The following is a 12,967-nucleotide window of genomic DNA, read 5'->3' as shown; positions in this document are numbered from 1 at the left end:
TCTCCCCTTTCTGTACACACTTGGTTTAGGAGGTGCCAGTAGTGACCCAATCTACTTAAAGGGTTTAACATTAAAATGTTGAGTTGCGAGTTTCTCATTTGTGTCTACATACAGGAACAAAGATTTCTAGGAAAACCTGATCAGAAATGTTAACGTAATAGTATAACAACAATATAGTACTATGTGAAAAGACATCATTATCAAAACACTAAAAACTAAAATTACTGCAATTAATACAATTTAATTACGAAGATTCAAGGTGATTGGATGTGGTGACGATCTGCTCAAGGAACTATTTTCCCCTGTTTAAAAGCATTTCTGTCATCTTTTCAATGAAAAGTCAGGTAATTCATTCCACTAGCAAAATTATAGACGAGAGAACTACAAGACAAACAAATAACAGATGACAGACTGAGCAATTTAATTTTTTTATCATTTTTCTTCCTTGTCTTTTCTTTCTGTCTTTTCTCAGGTAACAGCTTAAACCCTGCGAACATATATGCTAGCTGATCCCATAACCTTCTTTGTGTCTTGATATTGTAATGGTAGACTTAAATATCAAATACAAATTTGAAAATTTTACTTAAGACTGTAAATTATTTAAGCCAGGGATCAGCTCCAGGAAGGATGGTTTTGCTGTTAAAACTCTGGAGTAAGATCCAAAAGACTGGGGCTCTGCTACAGCCTTCGGTGTGATACCAAGTCGCTTGAATCCCAACTCAGCATCACACCGAGACGAGCAGCCCAGCCAGTGGCGAGAGCCTTGTTCCAGATCCTGAAAGGCTGTGTGTTTGTTCAGTGTTTACATCACACTTCCCAGTACTTTTTAGCTTTAAAAATAATTACCGATGAGTGACAATAACACCCTATTTGAAACTTTGCATTAAACAGGTGGAGTCACACAGCAACTGGTCTGACCTGGTACGTGTTATCTCAGATGAAGAATGCCTGACACAAGGAGATCTCTTTTGGCACAACCCAACAAAGTCATAGATGCAGCTGGGAACCCAAGCCTTGTGCAGCAGCAGGGTGAGCGTCCCTCCGCCACCTGCCCTCATCGGGCAGGCACGGTGCTGTCCTGCTTCGTTCCAGGCTCCTCAAAGGGCTTCTTCAAGGCTTGCCGCAATCAACTGAGAGGTGGACAGAGAACTTGCTCTGAGCCTTGCCAAGGTAAAATGGCATACATTGGAGACAAGAGCATCTCAGGAACTTAAACTAGGTGCATTGTGATAAGGTATGGGGTATTTGGTGAGTGGCTGGAGGAGAGGAGATGGAAGAAGGACATGCTTGAACCTGCAGTGGGTTTCACGGGGATGGACTCTTTGCTCCTAACAGCGTTTTAGTGACTTCAGGGGACTGGGGAGACTAGGGGTGGGGAGGGAGGAAGGGGGTGCAGGACTCTGCCTGTGCAGGACTCATTGGAGGATCAGGGCCTGATGTTAGAGTTTTCTAAGAATGATCTTCTTTCCTTTGAAGATAAGTTACTAGTAGTAGTAAGACTACACTTAAAATTTTTTTTCACCTTGAAGTAAATGACTGGTTCCATTTACTCCGATGCTTACCTATCAGCTGGTGATTAAGTGATCAAACAGATCAGGGCTGATAAGCGCACATGGATGGTAGCAATGATCAAAATGAGTTTTCAAGACCATCCATATGATTTAGAAACACGAATTAAGTTTGTTCCTGGGTTCTTTTAAAAACAATCACAGAATAGCAGTTCTATGAGTAACTTTTCTACTAAATGCTAGAAGAAACTTCACTCTGTAAAAAAATGTTGTTGCAAATCCTTTAAGAATTTCATTTGCTTGCCCATAAAGCTTGCAGCTCTAGAGAAAAAAAAAAAGCTTCTGTTTGTCAAGGTCAGGTAGACAATCTTTAAGAGATGCTTAGAGAATGTCCTGCGTACACAAAATTTCCACGGCAAACAGAAAGAATCCCAAAGGTATTTTCCTGAAACCTTGCTATTTTTAAGGAAGTGTTGATTCTTTTGGATCCAACTCATTAAATGCATGAAGTACTCCTACAGTCAACTATGACTTTTTTTTTAATGGGTCAAGGAAACCCTTACGTGAATTCCAGATTCTATTTTTAATTAGATTTGAAATGTGTTCTTATTTGCTTTAGATGTTTGCGGCATGGATCACTACTCTTTTTCTTCTTGATGTAGCCAGAGGTAAGACACATAGTTGATAAAATCTATAAACAGTAAAGATTGTTGTGTATAGCTTACACCACAATAACTATATTTTAGAAAAAGGATGGGTTTTGGAATAGATTTAACAGACTTCTTCATCAGGAGCATTGAGTTATATCATGTCTTTCCCACATTTAACCTATTACGTTTTAATCCTGTAAAGGTTTTTGGAGCTAGCAAAGAGAATGGGAATTAGAAAGGTATTTTTATATAAGAATTGATATTAAAATTCTTCCAGACCAGTTTCCCCTACCCACCCTCAACCCATACCAGCATTTATGGTAGCTACAACGCTTGTAATGCCAGCCTAGGCACTTCCTCTTCCACAGCGCTATGCAGAGAACAAGAAAACAGTCCCACTCCAAAACACCTCTTTACCGATAGGAAAGAATAGTTCAACAGGGACAGACACACAGAAAGAAACAAAAAGACACAGTCCAAAAGTTCACTGGCATCAGAGGAAAGAGCCCTATGAAAATGACTGGATCACTTGTGGAGTCTCTAGCTGCAGCTCCACAATTAAATCTTCTCTTTCTCTAGATGTATTTCCCATACATATCCCTCCACCCCTGTGTTTTGTACAGAGTAAAAAATAGAGTAAATTACGGCCTGATATAGTATGAATCTGTCACCTATCCTAGATAACAATAGTTTCTCATTGTTTTCAGTATCTTTTTAATAGCAATAAAAATTAGTCTGATTTCACAACTGTTGTGCTATAATAGTGGGTAAGGATGACATTTAATGGCAACACCCATATGTTATATTTGCATCATTACTATATTAAAGCCACAATAGAAATTGGGAAACTCCAGTCCTTCAGGCACAGACCACACTTCCCAAGGCTGTCCTTTGCTTTAGGCTTCCACTCAAATTCCACTTCATTGCTTCCACTAAAATCTTTTGGTGATAAAAAAATAAGGGAGGTGTTTAATGTACGTTATGGATCAAGCAGAGGTACCTATTTTAATGTTTTGGTTTCGTTTTACTCCTTCATGAATTGCTGCACAAGAAATAACAATTTAGATAATCCCTGGAGCATTCGCACTAATTTGAAGGACTGCTCTGCACTGGCAGCAAAAGCTGATTTGTTCTCTGGATCCATAAAGGATCAAGATTTTATTGTCTTTTTCCGATGGCTGTGTTAACAATATCTCTGACAAAATAAGTCATGAGTTCACCAAACTGAGCTCTCTGCTATGTTTGCAACAGGAATCAGTCTTGAAGTTCAAGTCCTGCTACATGCCCAAGGCACGGGAGCACAATCGAGCCCCTTAATGAAAAATGAACACGGGCGCCATCCTAATCTCAATCAGCCATTTTCTGCTTCCCTGGTATAAACATTATCCTGCCAGGGATTTTTCTTGTAAGGTGGTGGCAGCCTAACCTGCTACATTCCCAGAACACTAACATTTTTCTTTGCGTACCCCAGGAAGGGAAGTTTGCTACAAAAGGCTTGGATGCTTTACAGATAGCCCCCCTTGGTCTGGGATCCCAGGGAGACAACTGGCAGGCTTGCCCAGCTCTCCAGAAGCTGTGAACACCAATTTCTTCCTTTACACTAGAGACAACATGATGAAATATCAAGTAAGACACTGCTTTGTTTTAATAATTGATAGTATACTACACGTTCAACAAATTCTACAGACAGTTTCTTTTCTCCCATATTTTTGCTCAGAAGTCTCCCAGGAGAAGGCCCAATTCTACATTACACACTCCGTGAATGGTCCATCCCAATTTTCTTTCATTTCATTTCTTTTTTCTCATTTCAGCTCTCTGACAGGCCAGGTGTATTTACAACATATTAATCGCAGCCTTCTAACACAAGTCATCTGAGATATTTTGGATACTTCTGTACAGTAAGCTAATGGCCCAAATCCGGTTTCAGGGCAGCGTTAGAAAGCCAGAGGTAGGGAAGGCAGTACAAAAGCAAAGCTCAATTTTGGCTCCTGTGTGTCTCCAGCTTAAAACCATATTTCAGGCCCATACACACGACTCAGGTATGTGGTTCATACACATGACTACTAGGTCCTCTGAACTACATACTATTGGTCTCAGAGGCTCTGCTTATGTGGTGGCCAACATTGAGTCCTAAGAGCAGGTAAATAGTTAAGAGTTAAGATCAGAAGAGAAAGCATCTGTATTCATCAGAGAGGAGAAGGAAACTAGGATGAAAAATTAAAGGAAATCTTAGAAAGGAAACCAGGAGGCTAAAGAAAAAAATGAAGGAGAAAATGAAATCGTATGTGGAAAAAGAAGGAAACAACCAGAAAAAGAATGACATGGCGATGGATAAAGAAAATAAACAAATATTAAACATTTTTTGGAAGAATGGGACTGAGGGAAAATGAAGACTAAAAATCTAAAGAAAAAGACTTGGCAAGATATACCTTAGAGAGAGCTTGGAAGTTTCTCTTACAGAGTGTCGAACCTCTCATGAAAACACATCAGGTAGAGAAGCATAGAGACAGCAGACTGGAACTGTATGGAAGAAAAAAAAGTTAAAAGGTGAGGTTATCTACAACATCTGCAAACTAGTGGCAGCGAGAGGAAGCTCTGGACTGTGACAGAGTGACAAATGGAAGTAGCTAAAAGGAGCCTGCAGGACTGTTTAGGATGGATCAAACGGGAACGTACTGAAAGACGCCAGCAGTGTGTCAGCCCTTTTCTCTGAAGATCAGCAAGTGCTGGGAAAAGCTGACAGCAGGATGCTCGAGGCGCCGGAGGTGTCTGGGCTGGGGCTTGTCCATGGCATGGAGCAGTTTTGTGGAGCTATACACTAATCTGGTGAAAAAAGAGATATGACCGTCAGAGAGTGTGAATTTTACTTTCTCAAAGAGCAAGAAAAATGAAGTAAATTAACATGAAGGGGGGGAGAGGGGGGGCAATTTGTTGCTGCTGTTGGCTTACATTACATGAAAAAGGCTTCATAATTGTTTTTTTTTTATAAATGGCAGTCACAAACAGTGGAGGTGTTTAATGATTTGTCCTGTTTGAGTCACCTCAGAACAAGTCCAACATCTCCAGCTGAGAGGGCCTACGAGGTTTTAACTTTAATCAGTCTTTCATTGAAGGTGAGATGTGTGCTAATTAGAGCATGACATCCCCTTTTAAGCTTACAAAACAATAATAAAAAATAAGTAAGAGCCAAGTTTTAAAACAACCCTGTATTCAGAATTTCTTTAAAAGAAAATAACGCCTTCCTTCTCAATAAACACCAAAATACCTACCACTTCTGATGTTGTAAGCCTGGTGGGCTTACAAACTTAAGCGATGAAGGTCTTATCTTCAAAGAAAAAAGAAAGAAAAATAGGTAGATTCAAAGTCAACCGCATAATACCTCGCAGAAGATGCTATCTTTGTATTTCTATGTCCAAGTTTGATAAAATCTTGTATTTACATGGCATGTTGTACCAGTAAATCTCAAAACATTGTGCAAAGGATGCCAGTATCATCAGTTCAATTAACTAGAGGAAGTGAATCATTTGTTGAAATGATTAATTGATGTCCCCCAGCAAGGCAGTTTACCCATCTCTTCAGAGTCCAGAACTCTGCCTTAACCATTGAGGTACTCTGCCCTGTATCAAAATGTACACTGGGATGGAGCCGTCACATCCTTGTTGTGTTGTTTGTTGGTTGGTTTTTCTTGACACAGAAAATTTCTGCTACAAATCCTTCAACTATCAAAGCTTCAAATTTCCGAACACACAGGAAAACTCGCTTCATTATACATGGTCATCTTGCTGGAGCGGACCTCCCCTGGATAACAAATATCTGCAGGGTATGGTACGACTATTGTCTGACAGTCATTTTACTTGTATTTGAAAGTGTAAATATCCACATCACCCCATTAACTGGCTTAAAATTCCCACATAAAATTTACACCTCTGTTCTCTTGTTAATTCAGGGAATATATGAGGGGGAAAAAACTCAGAATGAAGCTCAGTTCCACATGAGTGCTCTCTTGTTCCTAGCTATGAGTATAGTGCACTTCAGCCTTCTGCTAAATGCCCTTTTGTTGCATTCACCTCTACAGGGAAAGCTATAATTAATTGATTTTTCAATTCCTTGCCAATAATAAAGGGGGAAAAAAGTCACTTTTCTAACCTCAGCAAAAGGTCAAAATAAACATTTCAATTTGAGTGAGGCATTTGATCTAATAAAAACAAAATGCTTTGTTCAGCAGCTTGGTTTCATTTTATTCAGGCACATTTCAAAAATGAAATTGCTTCAGAATGAAAAATTAGAGTGTTCCATTGCCAGAAGGGTATAAATACAATATTTTGGTTAAAATACATGAATTTTGGGGCTGAACAATTCAAGCACATGAACACAAATTTGTGAATCCTTTTAGATGATCCAAGCATATGAATTTTGAAGAGTAAAGCTTGGACAATAAAAAAAGAAGTCATACTATCCTCTTTTTCTAACTGGGGTACTGTCATTAAGAGAAGTTGATACCCTAAAGCCAACCAAAGCGTCTGGAATGAAAAACAGAACTGAAGCAAGCTTCTGTGTGTCTTTATACAGCCTTCAAATCACTGCCTCCACTCTGCCTCCTTGTGTTGATTCTTCAGTATTAGTAGGAATTAACATACTAAAGATGTGTCTTTACTAGTCACATAAACAAAGTGAGTCCCTGGCTATAGCAAAACAAAATATTGTTTACATATACCATGCTACAATTGTAATTCATGCCTGTTTGCTTCTGTTCTCCTGTTTTCATGTTTTCCACCAGTTCATGTTTCACACCGAAGACGTGAACTGCATTTTGACCGACTGGAGAGGTGGCTCTAGCGGTTTGTACACCGAAGCAGTTAACAACGTCCGCATTGTGGGGGCTGAGCTGGTATATCTGGTGAACCTTCTTGAGGTAAAAGTATCTGTGGAACATGAAAGCTGGTGTGTAGTCTGTACGGTAAAGGCTGTGTTCAGGGTGGCACCTTTACGTTTGATGCAATAGTCAGGAAGTACAGAGCTACTCAATAACACAGCTGAAAATGTCATTAAAAGTCTCTAATCCTGCACAAATGGAAATACTACTTTAGTGTCAGACCACAGATAAGCATGTCCTTAAAGACTTACAGGCCATAGTTTCTGAAAGTTTTGCTCATGATGGGCTTTTTACTGGATAAGACATCAGATTGGAGACTGCCTAGCAAAACTGGCAGGGTGAGGAGTGGTACTAGAGGACCAATATTTTTAAAACATCCCTCTGTGGGTCACACACGCTGCCTCCTGCAAGAACGGAATCGCAGCACAGAGAAGCGACTCTCCTGCAGCCACCAACGTCAGGCTTCCCGTGCAGAAGCTCAGCTGAGCCTGGCACACCAGCAGCATTCCTGGCACGGTCCTCCCCATCCTGCAGGACCTGCGAGGTGGAGCATCTCCATAGCAGGACAGCCGCTTGATTCACACAGAGAGTATGCCACAGACAAAGGCACTGAAATCTCCTCCACCACAGACCGCTATCCTGGCTGGACAGACAGGTTCAGGGGTGAGGCAGTGGAGTCATTCACCTTTTGGATAAGCAATCAGTGCAAATGTAGGGGAGTTATGTGCAAAAATTCCCTCTTCCTTCTTTTCTCTCATAAGGGCCAATTCCTGACAGAGATTACTCCCTTCCAGAGGAGTGATATAAAAGGGGATGGGATGAGTTGGGAACTGCTGCTCCTTAGGTACAGATCCCACCATCTGCAACAGTAACTTCCCATCCAAGACACTCCTCTCCATCGCCCGCTGGTCTGGCCGTGTCCTGGCAGAGAGTGGGGCCATGGTGCAGTGCCACAGGCTTGTATCCCCTGCTTAACACGCTTGTTTTTTCCTTTCCATACATCTTCACAGAAAGACTATGGCTACTCTCCTGCCAACATTCATTTCATCGGCCATAGTCTTGGAGCACATGCCGCAGGGGAGGCAGGGAGAAGGAAACCTGGCATTGGAAGAATAACGGGTACTGAAGCTATTTCAACTGATGAAGCTTTGTATTTTCATGCGACTTAAGAGAACTGAAGAATCACTGCTGTGTTATAAACACACAATACAGACCGCAATGTGCTGGTTTCTCGTAATTAGCAGTATACAGTTAGCATGATGGCACACAAACGAAGCCATGTCCCATCACATGCCATGCATTTCACATGTCAATGTTCACAACTCTGAGAAAGGCTCGACTGCAACAGATCGGAAAGGCTTAATTGTCCTGACTTTTCACAGGTCACAACAAGTCCCAGGGAACGCTTGGTTTTGATTTTTAATTATATAAAAGAACAGGAACAAAATACTATAGTACAAGTATTACAGGAATAACAGACTGGTAAAACACAGTAGCAACTCATTATTATATTTGGTTTTAAAAGCCCACTCTAACATGACTGTTCAGCAGTTCAAAAGATTGAAAATCTGAAATGAAAAATTAAAAACCCTAGATCCAGTGTGTCAGGATGAGACAGCAAATAGCCATGGAAAGGCTAGAAAGCTGTTAGTCGCATAGCTCCACAGAGAGACACAGTGTCATGACAAACTCATACACCATTTTTTTAAAGGCTCACTATTTTCTGCTTTCCTTTCTGCTCCAGTCAGTTCTTTTCTCTGCATAGACATTGCTTTGACTAAGCTGTGTACACAGTAAGCAGTCACATAAACAATTCAGGGAAACTGGGATCAGAACTGTGTTGCTTTAGCCCCAAAGAGAGATCACTGACACTGAAGTGAAGGGGTAACATTTTCAACCAAGCTTTCAGAAATAAAAATAGATTTTTGACCAAATAAAAATCCTCAAACAAATCTACATGCTCAGAGTAACACATCAAGATTTCATATTTTTCACTAACGTGCAAAAAACCCCCAAACCTCTTCTTATAACATTGTTCCCCACAAGTAAGCCAAGCACCCATCAGCATTTTACTGTGCCGCAATGCCTCCTTTGCATATTAAAACCCTGCTTGTTTTGCTGGCTGTGGATCACAAAATGGATTTTTATATGTGGAGTAAAGGCAGAAATGTAATGACATACAGTATACACACACTGTAGGGATGACATACATATAGTATTATTTACTTAATCAGACGTATCTCCATTTATTTAGGTTTGGATCCAGCTGGCCCCCTTTTCCAGTATACTCCCACAATGGTTAGGCTGGATCCTTCAGACGCAAAATTTGTTGATATAATTCATACTCACGCTGGTCATCTTTTCTTTGACTTTGGTAAGTTTTCACGCAAAGGCTGACACCAACACAGAGGTTGGCCACGGCGTACCTGAGAGTGATCAGCCTCGATTCATTGTGCATTTCAGCTCCAGGGATTCTTCAGACTTGTGGCCACCTTGATTTTTACCCAAATGGTGGGAAGAAGATGCCAGGATGCAAGCAGCTTCGTGTACCTCCTGCAACTAGGAATATTAATGACCTTATGAGAGGTAAATATATTTTAAAGAAGTAATACCTCATTATAAGCTACAGTTAGAAATAAAGGCTAGGATAAGGTAAAGCCTTTTGAATGTATAGATTATTTATATAGCTCAGATTTGGAGTAGGGAGAGAATGCTCAAAAATGGAAGATTTACAGCTGCCTGTGAAATACCCTCCAATTTTCTTTTATACTAACCAAGGCAAATTCCAGATGGCAACTTCAGTTAAAGCATGCAGACTTGTTCATCACAACCTTTGTATGAGCCTGCCACTGTGCTGACAGACTGACCTCAGTGGGAATTCCACACATGAAGGACCGGCAAAATTTCGTTCAAGGATAATCCAAAAATGAGTATTTTAAAATCTGAGCTTCCCTTCTCCCCAGAAAGACATTGGTCCCAATATTAGACATACTCATCCATGCCTTTAACAGCTTTAGTGTCTTCAAAGGGAACAGTACAAGGTTAAAAATATAGAAGATGATAAAATGACTGCTCCATTGATAGTTCATGTTCTTCAAAGAAAGCTGGGCAGTTAATCAAAATTACCCTGGGATCCAGTACAACAGATCCCCCAAATCCTGTCTTCTGATCCTAACCTACAGAAATGAGAACGTTGTTATTCACAGCTAAACGTTTTGAAATCCCTACCGCTAGTTCAGTAATTGCCTTTCAAAAATGCTCTGTCTTAGAACTGGTTGGAGGACTGAGTAACAAAGAGGACTGAAAGCTGTCTGTGCGCAAAGTCATTTGGAACCAAAACACTTTCCAATTGGACTGCGTAAGAATGTCTGCATTTTCAGCAAAAAAATTAAATATTTCCTAGAAACATTTCACAAGGCTGTTTGCAATGTTTCGTGGTTAAAGAGAAGCTCAGCTCTACTGAACACGAGCAGATGGAGTTGGTTGTTCATGCAGCTCCTAAAAATAGAGACAGCCTTAACTCCCGCCTCTTGGTTAAACCTTACTTTGTGCATATCTCTTCCGTTTGATATTTAGATTTCTGTAGTGCTTTTATGTATGAAGTGCTTTAGAAATGCTATTTAGTAACTTCTTTCTACAGCTTTTGATGCAGTAGGGAGAGGAGTGTTATGTTCCCATTGTATAGATGTTAAGTGAATTTGGCACTAGCACAAGGTAAGCCAACAGTAAGAGCTGAAGTTTAAGTTAAAAGCACAGACCTTTTTGAATTAGATTTAAAGAAGGAACTAGAAAGAAAACATACTCAGGAAGCCTTGATGATGCAGATTATTTTCCAGAAAAACAGATAAAAATACTTTTTAGAGGGGTTTTGATGTGTTGTTTTCTTTCCTTATGTAAAGAACAATGTGTGTCAACTGGTCAATACCAACTGGTCTGTCTTCAAGATGCATAAATATTGACAGTAGGTGAAATTCTGATTTCACTATAAACTGTGCCAGCTTGCAATTTCTTCAGTGCCTCCAAGGCTTCACCCTGTGATTGGGTGAGCACACACATGCTGAAGCAGAGTAGAGCTTATTTTTACACAACCTAACTTTAGTATATTGTGCTTTGATAAAGGAGAGACTTCAGAGCCAATGAAGACAATACTTGTTACAAGGGACCTGTAAATATAACCCAAATAGCACTTTCTTCCTTCCTGCACCGACTGCTTATAGATTTCACTCTGATGGGAAAACGTACTTGTTTCAAACAATTCTGACAAAATCAAGGACACACTGCCAAACATCTTGCTTTTCAGAGCATTTCACAGAATCACCACTGAAGTTAAAATAATTACTACAATTACCTTTAATTCTAGAAATGAGTGGAAACGGTGGTTTTGCAAAATACCATGTTGTAATAACGGTAAACAAATGAATACTACGTCACAGTAACTATATGCTTTACAAATGCTGTAGCTATTCCAGTCTTTGAAATATCAAAGGGAAATTCTCCTAAATCCTCCCCGGTTCTCATGCTAAAGTAAAAGCAGTTAAGTACACATAGCAGAACGGGAGGCTGCACAAGGTCCACCTTGGTGCATCTCCACCTCTGTTAACTTCAGCATGAGCACCGGCACATGCAAATTAGAACCTAGCTCTTCCCCATTGAAAAAATATGTGTAGCCGTAAGTACACTTTTTAGTATAAAACCAAATAATTCACACTTTAAACATCTTTTAATTATTACTTTTTTTTTTAATCTGAGACTTCACTGTATGTACAAATGCTTTTGAGGAAAAAAGACCCACAAGTGTTGCTTTGGCGTGGACTTAATGTATAGCTTTAATCTTTTTTACTTGGGCTTCTTCCCAGCATATAGGTCTATTGGATGTGGACATAAAAGAAGTCTCCGGTATTATGCTGAGAGTATTATCACTCCCAATGGATTTGTTGGGTATCAGTGTGAAACATACCGAGCTTTTGTATTGGTAAGTACCAGTACATATTTATCTGAGGGGTTATAGTCCTGCCCTTCTTTTCGTAATAATTTCTGGGACAACTTCTACACTCTGGATCATGGGATAAAGGGGGGTTATGCAGACTCACTGACTACCCTCATCCAGACCATACCCAAAAACCAGACAAAATGTAAACACAGCAAACTCCAAAAAAAAAAAGATCCAGAAGAAAACAAGGCAGTAAATATAAACACCAAAAACAGTTACAAAGGGAGATATGAAGAGCTGAGTAAGAGGGCAATGAGAGGCAGTGGCTGGGTTCACCTTTTGCGTAGGTCAGCAGTAAGGGACGCTCAGCCTGGTTGAAGGAAGTCCATCTAAACCTGGTGGAACCCACCATCAAGAGGACAGCCTCTGGATTTCCAAAATGTTTAAGCATCTGTATAAACAATAAACATCCATAGTATATCGGGCAGGGGAGGTATTTATACAGCACAGCATTGCTCACACAACCCTCAGGTGGCACAAGAAAGAAGGCAGCATAATGTCCTGGTGTTTCATATCTGATATAACTGGGATTTTAGTGGAGCAATTCTGGCAATGCAACTGAGGACTGGTCAAGAAGGAAGACAAGTCTGAATTTATTTCCATCTACTCCCAAAAGGAATGATTACAATACCGCGGAAAAGTTGTTAATGTTTGTAGCAGTGCTGCCATGTAACTTGAAAGTTTGATATAATTCAGGACTTGAAAACCTGAACCTTGTGCAATTTAGTGATGTGAGGGAAATGTTTTTTTCAATCTCAAAATAAACAAGTGATGATGATTATTTAGCCTTTTATTCATCTAATGCCCAACTAGCCAAAAATCCACAAATACCAGTTCCTGCAGAACCTCCCAAATATCAAAATTGAACTATCTAAATATAACAATGTTATTTTTTCCAACTGCAATTAAATCACTATCATTGAAAATATACACGCTTATCTTTTTT

General features: G+C 39.9%; 1 protein-coding gene across 1 annotated transcript; it reads left to right on the top strand.

Annotated features, from left to right (window-relative positions):
* Positions 1 to 944: 944 nt before the first annotated feature.
* Positions 945 to 12,003, top strand: LOC104072094 (pancreatic lipase-related protein 2-like; the record flags this gene model as incomplete). Its single annotated transcript, XM_009578081.1, has 8 exons — positions 945 to 1,170; positions 3,630 to 3,784; positions 5,853 to 5,978; positions 6,936 to 7,070; positions 8,042 to 8,150; positions 9,286 to 9,384; positions 9,495 to 9,617; positions 11,888 to 12,003. Coding segments are annotated over exons 1-8 (1,089 nt in total), but the record flags the coding sequence as incomplete, so codon positions are not given.
* Between the last annotated feature and the right edge of the window lie 964 nt (positions 12,004 to 12,967).

Source organism: Fulmarus glacialis, unplaced genomic scaffold (genome assembly GCF_000690835.1).
Source record: "Fulmarus glacialis isolate BGI_N327 unplaced genomic scaffold, ASM69083v1 scaffold40765, whole genome shotgun sequence".
NCBI classification, from domain to species: domain Eukaryota; kingdom Metazoa; phylum Chordata; class Aves; order Procellariiformes; family Procellariidae; genus Fulmarus; species Fulmarus glacialis.
Note: the sequence above shows the minus strand (reverse complement) of the source record. Positions and strands in the feature narration are given on the sequence as shown.